Genomic DNA, 19,268 nt, shown 5'->3' with positions numbered 1-19,268 from the left:
TATTTGAAAATTGCTCACTGTTTCTTCACAAATTGCTCCTGGGGCAGTCCTGGTTCTTGTAAAATCCCAGTGAACCAGGAGCAATGTTCAAAAACAAATTGCTCCTGGTTCCAGTCTGCTTATTTCAAGCCTTGTCTACAATGCATCAAAAACTTAAGGTGGTACTACAGTCTACACCCCTGGCCAATTGTGTGCCTATTTTTGCATTTTTCTCAAAACTATAGGGCACTGGTGCCAAGTAAGATATGTATATTATAGGGGCAAGGACTACAACTACGGTACTGCACTGAAAATTTTATTTCAGCACAGACAACAGTTGTGGAGTTACAGTCAAAAATGAGAGAAAACCAATATTTGATCAATAAATCAATAACTACTTGTCTTGAGTCACTGAAATTCCAGTGTATTAACTGGATTCCTTGCCCCTTATATACATAACTTTTGTTACCAGTGTTTTATTAGTTTTTGAAAAAAATGCAATAATAGTTACAAATTTATCAAGGGGTGTAGTACTAGGGTGGTCACATGAAAATTTCAAACCCACCCCTGGAATTACTTTTTCTGTCAGGATTGTTCCTTCTGCAAACTGATTTAAAAAACCGTTTGAATCAACTCAATCGGACAATCCGCTTGAAGATACAGCCTTTAAAGATTCACAAAATTGGCAATTTTACCCCATTTTAGGAAAATCCTGATTTTGTCATAAATTTGCATATTCATGAAGCGATAATTGTGGGAATAAAGCCAAAGAAGGCATGAGATGTATTGTTTTTGTTTATTTTATGTTCATTTGGGCAATTCCAAGCAAAAGTGGACATGACTCAAAAAAATGAAATTGCCAATATATATTTCTTTTAACTTTTATATTATTCCAAACAGATGTAAGGTTCAAGTTATAAACTTTTTTCGGCATTTTTCTAACATTTTGGTTGTTTTTTTAAAGTTTCTTTGGAGAGTGTATTTTAAGTGAAAAACTCCTGTTCAACTTAGATATTTTCCAAGTGGGCCTATTTTATTAAACATGGGCACTTTTCTTTTAAATTTTATACATTTTATATCTCTGAAATATGGTCTTCAAGAAACATCCAACACATTTTAAATAATCCCCACTAATTTTTTTTCTTTCATTATGCTTTTCATAGCACTAAATATGGCGTAGTACGAGTTACCGAAAAGATGCATTTTTTATGTATTTTCAAAATGTTGGCAATGTAATTGATGCCACTTATTATTTTCCTTCTACTAGTAGTGCCTTGAGTAAAAATAAGAAATTAATATACAAAACACTATCCATCACATAATAATGACCCATTAAAAACTGTAGCATGAGTTACCAGTAGCACGAGTTACCGATGTAGCACGAGTTACCATAGCCCACTTCCCCCTGTACCAGCAAAGGTAATGCAAAATCTACCACTTGGCAGCAATAGAGGATCTCCCAACTACATGAATATGCATTTATATGTGACCATGGTATTGGTAACTATTTTTTTCTTTCAGTGCGTTTTCATAGCACTAAATATGGCGTAACACGAGTTACCGAAAGATGCATTTTTTTATATATTTTCAAAATGTTGGCAATTTAATTGATGCCACTTATTATTTTCCTTCTACTAATAGTGCCTTGAGTAAAAATAACAAATTAATATACAAAACACTATCCATCACATAATAATGACCCATTTAAAACTGTAGCACGAGTTACCAGTAGCACGAGTTACCGATGTAGTACTGAGTTACCATAGCCCACTTCCCCTGTACCAGCAAAGGTAATGCAAAATCTACCACTTGGCAGCAATAGAGGATCACCCAACTACATGAATATGCATATTTATATGTGACCATGATATTGGTAACAGCTTTCTAGCAGCAGTGTAGCCAGTGTGGGGGGAGGGGCAGCCTGCCCCATGACAAACTAGAATTATGCAGTTCGTAATTAAGGTGCCCATACACACACACACACCCCCACACACAAAAGTGTGTAAATAACAAAGGTTTGTAAATAAAAGCTCATTAATATTCATAAATATGCAAATAACATGACACAAAATAATACAGCACATCAGGCCACCATATCCAACCAAACCAAGTATGAAGTTGATTGGTTATTGTGTTTATAATGCTGCAAAGTGGATTAATGAAAATGTTGGCAAAATTTGTAAATAAGCTCATTAATATTCATAAATATGCAAATAACATAACACAAAACTACACAGCACATCAAGCCACCATTATTCTATCACCATACCGGTACCAAGTTTGTAGTTATTGTGTTGGAGCTGTACAGTGGATTAATGAATTTGCTTCCGCCCGGACAGCCAAACAAAGATAGAAACAAACAAACAACCAGGCAACCACACATGTGTGGGGGCCAAAAATTAAAGAGAAAAGTGACCTCCTGTTGCAGGAAAATTAAAGTAAAAATATGGAAGGCAAAGATAAAGAAAAGATTCAAGGAGCCAGTTTCCACCCCGATCATGTGCCAAAATAGTGTAAATTTATTTATACCAAATTTTTGCACACACCAATAAAGTCCTTTTTTTTTTAAAAGCTCAAAGACTTTACATTGTACAGTCTCTCTAAAAAAACATGCTATTTAGCATATATCCCACTATCAATACCTGGTCAAAATGATGCAACCAAAATTTTAGCCCTCCACCCCTAGGATCTAGCCTAAGAACCAATCAATTAATATGGGCCTCATGGAAGAACAGAGGATACCTTAAAACATCCACTGCATGAGTAACCGAGGCAAAAGAAGAAATAAAACAAACAAACAAAATAGATACTGGAAATCCTGAGATTAACAGCCACAGTGACATTGGTGATACTGAGATGTGTGTGGTTCTGAGATTTGTATTGGAAATTGGTTTGTTGTTGAGTGTAATGAGGCTCATTTTCCAGCTTAGTGAAGTGATTGAAATCGGGCAAACTAGAGTATTTGCACCAAGCAGGAAATGGTCTCAACCAAAAGATGACCAAACATTCTTTAACTCAGAAAGCAATTTTTAAAAAACTTACAGAGCAAATAACCATGAACATTACAAGTTTTGTGAGGGAATTTAGAGTCAAATAACATGGAAGTAAAAGTTTTATCAATTGTTGACTGTTCAATTTAACTGTTTAAATTTAAACCCTAGAATAAAATATCCAAACAGGATCAAGCAAGGCGTATGTAAGGCTGGGATGTTTGTATGTAATGTGTGTGGTACATTGTATGCTGGTGCATACACTGAATAGTGTTATTTGTACATAGATGGGTTATTTGGGGGGTTATTTGTACATAGATTGAGTTATTTGATCATTACACCAGTTGTTGAGGAAATTGTTAAAAAAAAAAATTGACATTTAGATGAACAATACCATTTTATATATGGCGGACAAACTGTAGCACGAGTTACCGTAGTACGAAGTTACCATGTTTTTTGCCAGTCAATGTAAAACTATGAGGGGCACAACTTTTTAAGGTATACCAAAACAAACCTTATTATAGCAATTACTTATCATATAATCAATAAGGCTTTAGTGTTTTTGTTTTAGCACACCATCAAAATAAAAATGAGTGATTTTTAAGCATGTCCTCTGCTCGTAGTACGAAGTTACCGATTTTACAGCTGTCCCATACATACAAAAGTTGATATCCTGAATTAGCAATACTATGAGGATCTAGCCTTGAATGTTGGGTATTAAAATACAAAAAATACAGATTCCAATCAAATCAATTTAAAAGCTGGAGCACAAAGTATGTAAAAGGACGCCATAAAGTGTAGCACGAGTTACCGTGGAATTGCCCATTTATGCAAATATTAAAAATCCAGCGTCATAATTGCTATATTTGCTTCTTTACAACATTTTTAAAATGGCTGAAATCACAAAAATAACTCTTTTGCCAGGACTTTTAAGGTAAATATGTGTGATTTTCACCATTGAGGCGCTTATTATGTGCCAATTATGACCTTCAAAGGCCTGTATTTCCTAAACTACACAACCAAATTGTCTGATTTTTGCACAGGATTTTAAGCTCTGAGGGTCTAGATTGTAAAACTGAATATAGCATAATTGTACATCTTTGGGAAAATAGTTTTATTTGATGACAAAAATTTATTTTGTGCGTAACTTTTTTATGCTTGACCGTACAAAAATGCTATATTCACCTTCATTACGAGCAGAAAATTTTCTATCTAATTAGGTAGTCGGGTTTGCACAGAAGTTACTAGGAGACAAATTATATGGAATTCAAAATGCCCAAAAGTTTTCCAACTGCTGCAGAATCTGTTACATTTTCACCATACATTTGTGTATGTAGGCAGGGGTACACACAATAGCTAGCATTGTAGCCACCCTAGTAGTACCACCTTAAAACTCTTCCCAACATTTAACTATTTAAAATTAAAATCCCCAGTCCTGTGCTATAACTTGTGCACACAATGCCCAGGGCTGGATTTAGTCACTCATAGTAGTACACTTTTAGCATGTAATTGAGTACACAGGAAACCATCTTGCCATTTTAGTTAAATCTCTCAAACCTGTGACTGGCAATAAAAGTGAAATCTAACTGGCTATGAAAGTGAAATTTTGATATTTGGCACCTTTTTGTCTCGCCTGATGAACATGTTCAGACACTGCTGTCACTATATTGCCTTCTTTGTCTTAGAAGATGTGCTAATTCTGGTTTATCACTATCTTGAGTATGGTACATGTATAGGCCAAGATATTTGTTTACTGTTTTGTTAATTTGAATTATTGGTTATTTAATATGGAATGCAAAATGTCTTGGCTAAAATTTAAGAGTGCATATACATTGTTGTAACCTAAAAACTTAAAAAAGTCTTCAGGCTTGATTGTCAGTTTGTCACAGCATAAAAAAACACCAACAAATGCCAGTTTTTGGCCCTTTTAATTTCCGAAATTTTGCAAACATTGCAATTTGCAGGTTAGGCAAAACGGGTTATATTTTTTTATCCCAAAAAAACTTACTGTATTTTTCTGGAATCATGACATGGTACATGTAGGTTGAAACTGTTGAATGGTACATGATTTATGACATGATGTATTAAATTACATTTTATTTCAAGTAGGAAATGTGTTTTGTCTAGATCTGAATTGTATGTTTTGTTTTTCATTTTTTCAGATCAATAGGTAGGAGTTTTTTGAGCAAGTAGTGATCCTATGATAGCGAGCCTTGATGCCTTCCCAGAGCATGAGTACACTGGCTGAGCAGGCAGCTAAGCTGCTGGATTTCAGCCAGAAATTGGACATTAACTTGCTGGATAATGTTGTTGGATGTCTCTATAATGGAGAAGGGGCACAGGTAAGAACAGGGTCAATCAGGGGTATAAAGATGTACCATATAGGGTGGCAGGGAGCAGGAGAGGGGAAGAAATTGGATATCAGCTTGCTGGATGATGTTGTGGGATGCATCTACAATGGAGAAGGGGCACAGGCAAAGAACATGATCAGGGTGTACAATGTACATTGTAATTGGTGAAGCATAAATTCGACATCAACTTGCTAGATTTTTACAGAAAGAACACAGGTACAAACATGGCCAGGGTGCCACTAGGTTGGCAGGGTGGGGTGCAGAATATGGATGTCAGCTTGTTGAATAATTTAATGGGATGCCTCTACAATGGAGAGGAAGCACCTGTTGATAAGAACATAATCAGGGGCATGTTGATTGGGAAGGGGCAAGAAAGTGGACATCAACTTGCTGGATAATGAAGTAGGATGTATGTACAATGGAGATTAAATGGCATCTAGGTGAAGAACATGGTCAGGGATGGCAGCCTGGGAGGGGGAGAAATTGGACATCAACTTGCAGAATAAAGTAAAGGCCAGAAGTTTTATAACTATGTACAGTAATTTCAAAAAAAGTGTGACTGCCATGTACATGTCGAGTACTGTACATCAATTTTGTGCAGATGTTAAATGTATGCCTACTGGTAGCAGAGCTAAATGCATGTACATAGTGTTCCACAATCGCCACGATGAAGGCCTGTAGGGAGTATTGGGTGTAGGGGAGAGTAGATAATGTGGTGAGATCTCATGATCATTGCAGTGGAGTTGGTGGTTTTTCTAAAAGTACTCCTGTTAGTGTTATCAAATTACAGTGAAGGAGAAATATACATGCTTTTACATTGTGATGTTTACAAAAAATTTCAGGCTTATTGCCTGAATTCAGGCAGTTTTGTTGTCCAAATTTACGTGGTTTTTTTTTTTTTTTTTTTCTTTTTTCCAGCCTGTTTTGGGCCCTACTATTAGGCCGAATTCATACACTTTTTCAGGCAGTTTTCAGAAAAAACCATTCTCATGCTTGTATTTTGTATTTATTGTTTATTTTATATTTATCTTTGACAGCAACAAATGGCCCAACAGATACTGACCAGTCTAAAGGATCACCCTGATGCGTGGACCAGAGTGGACACCATCCTCGAATATGCTGGCAACCAACAGACCAAGGTAACTTGCAGAATTTTGTCTGTTTGCTTGTTTGTTTAATGGTAGGTTGGAAGCTATAGGGCCATGAGTTTTGAACTCGCCATGCAAAAAAGGTAGTGACGTTGCATTTTTCCAGATCCTTTCGCCAAAAAATATTTATAACTTGACAACCACATGAGTTATAGACATAAGTTTGGTGTCAATTTAAAGCTGACACTCCATACTCCATGCTGTGCGAAATTCATTAATGTGTGTTTTAGGGTGTTGGAGATATGTCCATAAGTTTTTGGACTGTTTAGAGTGGCGGTGGCTGAGGAAGCGGGCTGTACAATCCCTATGGAAGGCACAGCATCATGAGCATTGCAGTTATATTTTTAAATTGCTCCCATTTGCAAATTATTAGGCCCCACTCCATGTAACTTGGACCCAAGTGTCCATAAGTAAAGCGGTATTAGATAAGCTATGTTTTAGGTCAAAGGCGGAGTCAAAGGTCATTTAAGGTCATTTTCCAAACTTAAAGAAAATAGGTATATATGCCCAACACCTATACAAGTATACATTTTCTGAAGGGAAATTTCATGGGGAGTTCAAATATGATGAGCAATTAAAGATAGGGGCAGAGGTTAAAAAAATATGTCTTGAAAGATAAAAAATGAAAAAGTTAAATTTTAGCTGACAATTTCAGTCTGGACAACTTAACAATACCCCCTACAATTTTTTAATGGCATATTTGATTGCCCATGCAATTTCCTTTCAGGAAATGTATAGTTTGTATGGGGTGGAGTGCATATTTAAAATTTTATGTCAATTTCAACCTCGGAAGGCGTAAATAAGCTCAAAAAGGCTGCGCAACGCAAAATGGGGCGAGTTCAAGACACATGGCCATAGATGAGCTGACTTCTGACGTCAATGCCTGGCAGTATGCGCACGCATTGTAACAATTTCCATTGTGTTTTGTCTGGCAGTATGCGCGCGCATCATATTTTGTTCAGGACTTGTGTTTTTAAAACTCCCGCCACATCACAATAAGGCTATTGAACAGTGTAGTGGTTGCATGGGGTGTTGTCAAGCATTTCGATTACCAGTCCCTTGCCTTTGTTGATGAACATTCAGGTCAACTCATCTATAGTTTGTATGGCTTAGAATTGGCAAATTAGGTGCAGCATTTTCACTAGCTGTGCCTGACTGGCGCACGCTTGTGTGAATGTACATGAGCGTAGGTCAGAACTATCACTATTATATCAGCATTACAAAACAATGTGTGTCATTCTGTATTTTCAAATGTTGTTTCTTCTTTTTTTTCACTGTAGTACTATGGACTTCAAATTCTGGAAACAGTGATAAAGACAAGATGGCGGGTGTTACCCAGGAACCAATGTGAAGGGATCAAAAAGTACACAGTGGGACTCATCATTAAAATATCTTCAGATCCAGACTCGCTAGGGGTAAGCCTATGATTTGGTCATCTTACAAGCAAATTAGGATGAAAGTGATATTGATATTAATATTGAGAACAGAGTGCAATGTGGGTGAGGATGAGACTGTCAATTGGCTCATGAATTTGACACGATTGTCTTTGCTTGTTTTGTTTGCAGAAGGAGAAAACTTACCTTGGTAAGTTAAACATGGTGCTGGTTCAAATCCTGAAGCATGAGTGGCCCAGGAATTGGCCGTCGTTCATCAGCGATATCGTAGGAGCAAGTAAAACCAATGAATCACTCTGCCAAAATAATCTTGTCATACTCAAATTATTAAGGTAAGTAAAGAAATGTTAATGGTGATGGGTTTACACTGGGTTTCAGAGAAGAACGGCAGTCCTTTGCTCAGATTGATGTGAGTGCCCTATTAATGAGCGACATACGCGGAGCTTTGCGTGTCATTCAAGGGCGTCAACCAACGTTTGGACGCATAATCGGCCAATGAGATTATCGGTCGGTTGCTATGATTTTCAGGCAATTGACGCTGTGCACGCTCTCAAAATGTAAACATCTGCCGTTCTTCTCTGACAAAATCTGTAGAACAATATAATTCAAAGAGAGAGCAAGCAAGCAAAAGAGAGGGGAAGAGGGATGATGTCAATGCACATCAAAGGAACAGGAATCGCTGAAATGCCCTATATGTCTTTTCAATTAAGAGTGCCAGCAACTGTAATAATATTAACAGTAATGTGGGGATCCCTTGTTTATGGGCATTTTGATGGAAATCATGTGGTTGCTTTTCATTTCATATTCTGTTCAAATTTGGTATGAATAAGAGAGAAAAATTGAAAGTTTGTGTACCCTTTGAAGGAAGAAAAGAAAGAAAGAACATGACCATAACTGCTTCATTATCAACAACATCAACCCCCACTTCAAAAAAGGTGAGATTTTATACCATCGGGAAAATGGAACTACAGATTATTTGTGTGCATAAACTTTCTTGCAGATTTCAGTTGTATGACAAAGACATTGTCCAATTTGTGTTTTCTGTTTGTCAACAGACAGAAATAACAACACAGCATTGTTAATGTCTAAATCAATGAAAATTTAGAAAATTTAAGAAGATTTTTGTCAATATCCATTGATCCTTGGTTATCCTAAAAGAGCATGCTAGAATCGCAGACATTTATTTTCTTGTTATTGTTTACATACCTACTTGCCACCTGTTAATGTGTAGTTGTTGTTGTTGTTTATTTACAGTGAAGAAGTGTTTGACTTTTCCAGTGGTCAGATGACACAAGCCAAAGCAAAGCACTTGAAGGACAGTATGTGTAATGAATTCTCTCAAGTCTTTCAGTTATGTCAATATGTAATGGTAAGTTATATCCCCCAGGATTGGCAAGTTTTCCTAAAGTTAATGCTGGTTTCATACTTTCCTGTCGCGGTGACGATTTTGCTTCACTGCGCAGTCGCCCCAGAAATGCTAGCGGTGACCAGTGGCAAGCTGAAATGTTGATCATTCCACCGCTTTGCCCAAGCAGCAGTATCACTAGGAGTTCAATTCAAGTCAACTCGGGAGCGGTGCCACTCTGACGTATGAGAATGTTATACAATTTTTGGCGATGCTGATCAGCAACATTGGCTTTCATAGTCATGCAGCTCCGCTCGTTTCTGCAAGTGGCATGATGGAAGCGGCTGAAAGTATGAAACAAACATAAGGATGTAATTTTCAGGTAATTTTGTTCCCCGTTACCCTGTGTAATTTACGGGTATCTGGGTTCCAAGTATCGCCAGGGATCAAGTCAAAACGGAAAACGGATTGCAAAATCCGCACCTTTATTCCCTAAATAGTCTCCATACAGTTACGTCATGTAGCAATGATATTTATTGAAAATATATAAAATATTAAATGTAAACTAGTTAACAGATATTTGTTTGAAGTCGGTGTTTCTTGAAGTTGAAGTGACAAATCCCTAATCAGAACCCAATTCCGGCATTTATCATTGCAAAAGAAAAGCCAAAGTTCTCTCATAAACATTGTATATATGGCAGCTTTGGATGATCAAGTTTCATTTCCTAATCATTGTTCCCCAAGAAGAATACTTATATTCTTAGTTGGAAATTCTAACATCCCTTTTTTTATCTTTATCTTCTTTTTTTTTACCATCTTACAGGATAACTCCCAAAATGTGATGCTGGTAGGCGCTTGTTTGGAAACATTACTCAGGTTTCTTAATTGGATACCCCTTGGGTACATATTTGAAACCAAACTGATCAGTACACTAATATACAAAGTAAGTAGCCTAGTCTTCTATTGACATGTCTAAATAGGATATTCCATTTGAAATCCATACACCTATGGAATACATGGCCTTAATCTCCCATTCAGGTAACCCCATTTGAAATTCACTCTCCCTTTGTAGGAGATTAAGGTCATTTCATATATAGGGGTGTATGGATTTGATCGAATAGCACAATATTTAGAGAATAAAGATAGATTTTGCCTATCAATATCATATCACAATGGATGGGCTGGCCAATATTTTGAATACTGTCCGGTCCATTCATTATGACACGATATTGGATAGGCAAAGACAAAATCCTGTCAGATTTTATTAGCATTCTTCTTATTATTTTTTGTAAGAAAAACTGCTTTTTCCAGAAAAAAAAAGTTTTGTGAGGACATCCCTGTTGTTTTAAGTGAACGAAACTGTCACAAACATTTTAGGATGGACTGGCCAATATTTCGAGTAGTGGATACCGGCACATCCACTACTCGAAATATTGGCCAGCCCATCCATTATGACATGATATGGATAGGCACAAGACAAAATCCTATCTTTTATCTCTAAATATTATATGGTCCTGTGTCATAAACTGGGTACTTTCTTAAGTGTTTAGGAATTTGGGGTCAAACATCCTTAGAAAAATAACAAAGCAATTGAAATAAGTCAAACAGAGAGCATGAAAACAAGTGCAAGTTACTAGTCCACCTGCTTCAATTTTGTGTTTTGTTCTTTCTCTACAGTTCTTGAATGTTCCAATGTTCAAATACAACCTTGAAATGTCTGACTGAGATAGCGGGAGTGACAGTGAGCCAGTATGAACAACAATTTGTTGTCATGTTTACCCTTACTATGACACAACTTAAACAGGTAGGTAATCATTGATTGATTGATTGAATAATTTGTTGACTGAGATAGCGGGAGTGACAGTGAGCCAATATGAACAACAATTTGTTGTCATGTTTACCCTTACTATGACACAACTTAAACAGGTAGGTAATCATTGATTGATTGATTGAATAATTTGTTGACTGAGATAGCGGGAGTGACAGTGAGCCAGTATGAACAACAATTTGTTGTCATGTTTACCCTTACTATGACACAACTTAAACAGGTAGGTTGAGTTTAATATATTAGAGACTTTTTTGTTGTTGGTTTTTTTTTTCCAATTTCCAGCGATGGCAACTTGCTTGGGTATTTGCTAGGGCTAAAGTCTAAAATTAAATTGACAACATCTGTAGTTGTTTGGATGTAATTCACAGTCTTAAGAGCTCTTGAACATAATTTTTTAGAAGTGGCTCTATACCTCAAAAAATAGATTTTTCTGATATTTTGTGCAATGATGCATGTTAGGGTGTTGACTACTTGTGTGACTAAAAAAAATTCAAAAATCGGCTCGTTGCCATGGAAACGGCCAAAACCCAGATTTTGTCATTTTGGGCCAAATTGGCAGTGAAATTAGTGAAAAAACATGTTATTTCAAGTGCTCGCTGTATCTAAGCCATATATTGCTGGTACATCGCATTAAGTTCTTGTGAAAGGACATCTATTCATCTGATGATCAGCATATTTAGAGGTCAATAAGTTATTCTTAAGGGTACGTGCAGAGCCCATCTGACAGGTGTATTTTCACTTTTTCATAAAATGTTATTTTAGCACCTAAAATATCATCATGAAAATCAACAACCCGGTGTTCCCAGGAATTTGTCCATTCTAGTGTGGGTAGTATAAGCTAGGTACTTTACATTTTAATAAAAATCAGCTTGGGCAAATGTTACTTCTAAATACAGTGTTGCCAGAAAAACCGGTATTTTTGCAAATTGACATTTTGTCAAATTACGCCTTTTTGTCACAATTTTTTGCATTTTGACAAATGTTTTCCTTCAAGGTGAATCCAAACAACACTTTTTCGTCTTTGTAAATATCTAAACACTGAAAATTCAAAATTAGTGTTGCCAGAATTCTTGATAAAACACCCAATATTAGCATTTTAGTGATTTTGTGTTGATGGTTTGGTTAGGAAATGCTTATTTCTAATTTTCATACATCGAATGTACATAGTATAGATTGTTATATGAATGTTTAAACACCTGAGAACAAAGTAAGTGCTGCCAGAGTTCTTGATAAAACACCCAAAATCATATATATATATATATATATATATTTATATGTGCCATGATCCAACATCAAATTTTTTTACTATCATCAATATTAATAATAATATCAATGTAGGTCTATTAACATCATTATCAATACTAATCAAAACTATTTTAATCGATGTAAATAATAATCAAATGTATTAACATTAATTTGGTTTACTATCATCAATAATATTAATAATATCAAATATATTAACATCATTATCAACAATCATCAAAAATATTAACATTAACCCTAGAACTACTGAGCCATATTTTGTAACACGGACTACGTAAGGGGGTTGCAACCCCTAATTTTCAATTATAAACGCTCATATACCGTTATATTTGGAATCAATGTATAGCTATGGGTCTCCTCTACCCCAGTGATACCAATAAGTACAAACATTCCTCTCATATAATGTCGCAGACGTCATAATGTGAGGGCGCCCATGCAAATTTGGAAAATTTCAGCTATTTACAAAAGTAGTGGCAAAATTGATTTTAGGCTAAAATTCTACAAAAAATGCAATTTGACCGAATTTTCTCCTCAAACTAACAAGTAAAAAGTCAATAGCTTATAATAATTTTACATGAGCGAAATGAAAATAATTTATTTTACTGTAGAAACCATTGGTGGCCCTCACCAACACCCCCTCTATGGTTATCTTTGACAGCCGGTCCTACCCCCAGGTAAGGTGCTGGTAAAAATTTTTACACTAAAATGAGCGCAAAGGATGGATCTATGATTAGTTTAGGTCGAGGCGTAAATGCGCGCATTTTTTTTATGACGGATAAGAAATCTTGGGGTGGTACTTCGTAGTTCTAGGGTTAATATCAATAATAATCAAAAATATTCACATCAATATATCAATAATATTTAAAAATATTAATACCAATATCAATAACACTAATAAACAAAACTATCAATATCAATAATAATCAAAATATTAATACATCAATAATAATGAAAAATATTAATATCAAAATCAATAATGACAAATATATTAGTATCAATATCAATAATAAGCAAAATATTAATATTAATATCAATAATAAGCAAAATATTAATATCAATAATAATCAAAAATATTAATATCAATATCAACAATATCAAAATCTTAATATTTTAAAATTGATATTAGTATTACTATTTTTGATTATTATTGATATTAATATTTTGCTTATTATTGATATTGATATTAATATTTTTGATTTTTTATTGATATTGATGTTAATATATTTGATCATTATTGATTTTGATATTAATATTTCTCATTATTATTGATATAGATATTAATATTTTGATTATTATTGATATTGATATTAATATTCTTGATTATTATTTAAATTGATATTTATATTTTTGATTATTTTTGATATTAATATTAATATTTTTGATAATTATTGATATTGATGTTAATATTTTTGATTATTATTGATATTATTGATGTCAATGTTTTTGTTTATTATTGAAAAACGATATATATATATTTTTTTAATTATTACTGAAATTGATATCATTTTTGATTATATTTGATATTGATATTAATATTTATATATTTTTTAATTATTACTGAAATTGATATCAATATTTTTGATTATTATTGATATTAATATTTTTGATATTAATATTTTTGATTATTATTGATATTGATATATATTTTTGATTATTATTCATATTAATAGTTTTGATTATTATTCATATGACATATAAATATTTTTGATTATTATTGATATTGATATCGATATTAATAGTTTTGATTATTATTGATATTGATATTAATATTTTTGATTATTATTGATATTGATATTAATATTCTTGATTATTATTGAAATTGATATTTATATTTTTGATTATTTTTGATATTAATATTTTTGATTATATTGATATTAATATTAATATTTTTGATAATTATTGATATTGATGTTAATAATTTTGATTATTATTGATGTTAATATTTTTGATATTGATGATAATATTTTTGTTTATTATTGATAACGATATTTATATATTTTTTCATTATTGCTGAAATTGATATCAATATTTTTGATTATTATTGATCCAGTCCAGTAAGGTTTGAGTGACCAGTTCAAAATTCAATAGAAAACAAAGAACAAAATTAATACCCATAATTACCCTGACTATAACTCTGTACTAGATAATACTAGAACCGTGGGGTTTTTAAAATTTGAATACGCTTTTTAGGACAAGCTATTGATGATAGTAAACCAAATTTTGACATTGTCAACTTTAGCGTGAGAGGACTGGATCATGGCATTATGATTTTGGGTGTTTTATCAAGAATTCTGGCAACACTTACTTTGTGCTCAGGTGTTTAAACATTCATATAACAATCTATACTATGTACATTCGATGTATGAAAATTATAAATAAGCATTTCCCAATCAAACCATCAACAACAAATCATACTATCAGTAAAATACTAATAGTGGGTGTTTTATCAAGAACTCTGGCAACACTAATTGAATTTTCAGTATTTAGATATTTACAAAGACGAAAATGTGTTGTTTGGATTCACCTTGAAGGAAAATATTTGTCAAAATGCACAAAATTGTGACAAAAAGGCGTAATTTGACAAAATGTCAATTTGCAAAAATACCGGTTTTTCTGGCAACACTGTATTTAGAAGTAACATTTGCCCAAGCTGATTTTTACTAAAATGTAAAGTACCTAGCTTATACTACCCACACTAGAATGGACAAATTCCTGGCAACACCGGGTTGTTGATTTTCATGATGATATTTTAGGTGCTAAAATGACATTTTATGAAAAAGTGTATACACCTGACAGATGGGCTCTGCACGTACCCTTAAGAATAACTTATTGACCTCTAAATATGCTGATCATCAGATGAATAGATGTCCTTTCACAAGAACTTAATGTAATGTACCAGCATTATATGGCTTAGTTGCAGCGTAACACTTGAAATAACATGTTTTTTAACTAATTTCACTGCCAATTTGGCCCAAAATGACTTAATCTGGGTTTTGGCCGTTTCCATGGCAACGAGCCGATTTTTGAATTTTTTTTAGTGACACAAGTAGTCAACACCCTAACATGCATCATTGCACAAAATATCAGAAAAATCTATTTTTTGAGGTATAGAGCCACTTCTAAAAAATTATGTTCAAGAGCTCTTAAGTACAGACATGACTCGCAGCAAGGGTTGTGGTGGTAGCGACCGTAGCGGAAGTGATCTGATCTTGATTTCCAAGGCTATGAACAGCGATGTTTTGTACCATTGCAAATAACAGTAGATAAATAAAATACAAAAGTGATAGCTTTCATTAGCTAGCTGATGACAAATAATTTTATCAATCATTGACAATTAATTTTATCAATTGCTATTGCAGATGCTGCCATTAAATACCAATATCAAGCAAGCCTATGCCGTGGGGAAGGACGACGAGCAGAACTTCATTCAGAATCTCAGTTTATTTCTCTGCACCTTCTTCAAGGAGTACGTCAGGCTGATTGAGAAGAAGCCAGACCTGCATGACATTTTACTGGAGGTAACAAAATTTAGAACCTGGGGTGTATTGGGCTATTCCATTTCAAATCCACATTACCCCTGTGGAAGATTTTTTGGAAATATCTTCCACAGGGTGAGTATGTTTTTCAAATGTAATTGGTCAGAGTTAATCATTTTGAAACCTATACTCCCCCTTTACCTATATCTTCCACAAATGGAGTATTTCAAAAGGAAGTTACCCAATTGTCTATTCTATTTGAAACTTTTGCATCTGCTGTGGAAGACTTAAGCTAAATCTTCCACAGAAGGAGAATGGATTTTAAATGGAATAGCACATTTCACTAAAACTTTTAAAACCCTTCGTAACTCTAGTAACCGTTCTTAAGTTACGAATACCATTTTGGTAGACTAGGGTCCCTGTAGTAAATCTGTATTACTTGGCGAGGACTTGCGAAGCTCCGTGAAGTTCCCTGTGACTCAGTCATGCCGAGACTCGATCCTGGGATAGTTGAGTGCACTATTGTATAGACAAAATGAGGACTTTGCTGTCTGGTCTATAACATGGGGAAGTCCTCTTTTGGTCTATAACGCTAACCTGCTTGACTTTTAAACCTGGGATCACATGTTCAAATCCCGACAGGACGGAATCACAGGGTACTTAAGTCGAGGAGAGTTGATGGCAGGATAAGTCTGTGACAATATGTCTTAAGTAAATGAAACAAGATATCTTCAATGCAAATTTGTGGGAGTATGAGTGTAAAACAGTAGTTAAAATTTTACATTGAACATTAAGATCACATGGTTCAATGGTTTAGCCACAAACCTTCCCCTAATTTAATGTTCACAAGAGGAGATCTAGGTGAGCATTCTAGGAGAGATTTGAATGTCTCTTGAACTACATTTTTAGCTCTAACCAACATCACATGACTTGTCATCCCCAGGCACACCAGTACCTGATCTTAATCTCCGAAGTTGAGGAAACCGAGATCTTCAAGATCTGCCTGGAATATTGGAACACGCTAGCATCGGAGCTGTACCGAGAGAGTCCGTTTTCGTCCACACCGTCGTCACCTCTCCTATTAGGCGGTACAACGCCGGACATCCCGCCCAGGAGACAGATGTACTTGTTGATTCTCTCAAAGGTAAGAGACAGGAGGGGTCATTCCATTGGGGGGTGGGGTCATTCCATACCAACTGACGTGAGAGGTTTAAACCCCATACGTACAGAACTAATTCCACGCAATTGTTTATTATTCAAGGGTAAAAAATGTTGGTCATAATCACCTACAATGCTGGCCATAAGTGTTGGGACGGTTTGATAGGGTAATGTAAATAAGCCCCCCACTCCCCGATCAATGTTGAATTCGACTTTTTGGTCACACGAGCCTTGTGGCACCCAACATTGATTGGTGGGGAAGGGGAGGGTTGGGGTGTTAGGAAAGTGTTTAGGCTTGACACCAAAGAAACCTCCACTTTATCACGTTAATAATAACGGAAATAAGGTCATACTATAGTGTACGTTTTCCATAAGTGTCCCAACACATTTTGGCCATGGTTGTATTTGAAAAGTTGAAAAAAATCATCTAATTTCAGTTTTTTTCTTTTTTTTCAAAAAGTAAATATGATATTGATACCAAATTTGGAGCAGTTAGAGATCTTATCATGTGGCTTTATCAAAAAATTTTGGATGGCTACATTTGAAATTTAGGGACTGGTCACTTAAATTGTCTTTAAACGATATTTTGGCCCTGTCTAAGTTCACTATTCGTCACTTTAACTGTCAAAAACTTGGGTTTTAAAATGGAAAATTATTGTTTCCACCAATTAAAATGTCACATTACAGCTATAGAAGAAAATAAAAGTTATCACAACATCTCGTGATCAAAAAACAAATAAAGGAATAAAAGTTTGCTATCTTCTGAAGATGATGAAATTCTAATTTAGAAATTATGTGTAATATTATGATAATTACTTTTTTTATGTGCTATGTTATTTTTTTTATATTAATAGAGCAGCGAATATAATATGATGAAGGATATTGTAAAATAATAACAAAAAGAAAAGAAAAGATATATAAATAAATTCAGGGGCTCGAACCCGTGTCCACTGTGCCTGTGGCAGATGCCGTATCCATTGGACCACAGAGCTGTATTACTTTAACAGGCTTAAACTGTAATATAATGCTATTCAAGATGCATGTATATAAATATACGCTCTACGGACGATAAACAGTCAAACAAATCACACTTTTACGGCATTTGTTTCATTAACTGAATATTTATCATATAGCAGGTGTTGGCTGACATTGGTGCTCCACATATATTTCAGTTTTGGGCGGGTAAAATGATTTTGGGACAAAAGCGAACGATATACACGCTTGTAAAAAGAAAAAGAAAGTAATATTATATTAAAATTCTTTACTCTTTAAAGAGGCGTGTATACCGTCCGATTTTGTCCGTAGTCATTTATCCCGGACAAAAACTGAACTAAATGTGGAGCACAATGTCAGCCAACACCTGCTGTATGATAAATATTCAGTTAATGAAACAAATGCCGTAAAAATGTATTTTTTTGGACTGTATATCGTGTGTAGAGCGTATATTTATATACATGCATGTTGAATAGCATTATATTATAGTTTAAGCCTGTTGAAGTTACACAAGCTCTGTTAAGCATGAATGGATACGCATCTGCCACAGGCGAGTGGACACGGGTTCGAGCCCTGAATTTATTTAGATTTCTTTTTTTTTTCTTTTTTTATTATTTTACAATATCCTTCATCATATTATATTCGTCGTTCTATTAATTTTTGCCAATGTCCGTCCTTCTTTTTTTCTGTATGTCTACCTATATTTTACTTTCTATACTTACTATAAGTTTCTTTGAAAGCGCTTTAATAAATTTCAGTCATAAAATGTAATTTAAGCCTACTCCTGCCGACTATGATTATATTTACACGATATACTCGTTGCAAATACCACATACATTTTTGATGCAAACGATGAAAATGATTAAGGTTTGGTTTTTTTTTGTCTAAAAATTAGCTTTTTTTTAAATTTTAAGTATTTTTTTTCCCAAAATCACTCTTTTAAAAGACTTCAATCAATTCCTGTCAACAAATATCATGTATTTCTGGCGATTAAATCACTACTCTTTCAAAATAAAACGTCATTTTAAGCAAGATACGTAGTTGGCATAGGCTATAATAATGTTCAGAACGCACTGTAAAATACATGATATTGCGTATAAAACGTGACCGTATCCCTAAATCACATGAGGAAAATGCAATAATTTTTATTTAAGTGAAAAGATAAATAGTTTCTCCGTTTTCATGTAAAATTTGAGGAAAATCCAAGCTATGGTTGAGGAGATATGGGCCAAAACACACATTTTAAAATTTGATTTTTGTACCTTAGAGACAATGCTGGCCATAAGTGTTGGGACGGTTTGATAGGGTAATGTAAATAAGCCCCCACTCCCCGATCAATGTTG

At 34.4% G+C, this 19,268-nt stretch overlaps 1 protein-coding gene across 1 annotated transcript in view; it reads left to right on the top strand.

The window, feature by feature from the left end:
• Nucleotides 1-19,268, top strand: part of LOC140145834 (exportin-1-like) — a 44,617-nt gene that overhangs the window by 8,545 nt on the left and 16,804 nt on the right. The window contains 10 exon segments of the mRNA XM_072167519.1: nt 5,132-5,311; nt 6,358-6,459; nt 7,749-7,883; nt 8,034-8,194; nt 9,117-9,231; nt 10,031-10,150; nt 10,885-10,904; nt 10,906-11,011; nt 15,658-15,816; nt 16,718-16,918. Of these exon segments, the coding sequence (XP_072023620.1) occupies nt 5,186-5,311; nt 6,358-6,459; nt 7,749-7,883; nt 8,034-8,194; nt 9,117-9,231; nt 10,031-10,150; nt 10,885-10,904; nt 10,906-11,011; nt 15,658-15,816; nt 16,718-16,918 (1,245 nt within the window). The 5' untranslated portion in view covers nt 5,132-5,185.

This window comes from Amphiura filiformis, chromosome 2 (assembly GCF_039555335.1).
Source record: "Amphiura filiformis chromosome 2, Afil_fr2py, whole genome shotgun sequence".
Classification (NCBI taxonomy): domain Eukaryota; kingdom Metazoa; phylum Echinodermata; class Ophiuroidea; order Amphilepidida; family Amphiuridae; genus Amphiura; species Amphiura filiformis.
The sequence above is the reverse complement of the archived record's forward strand: the minus strand, read 5'-3'. Positions and strand labels throughout refer to the sequence as shown.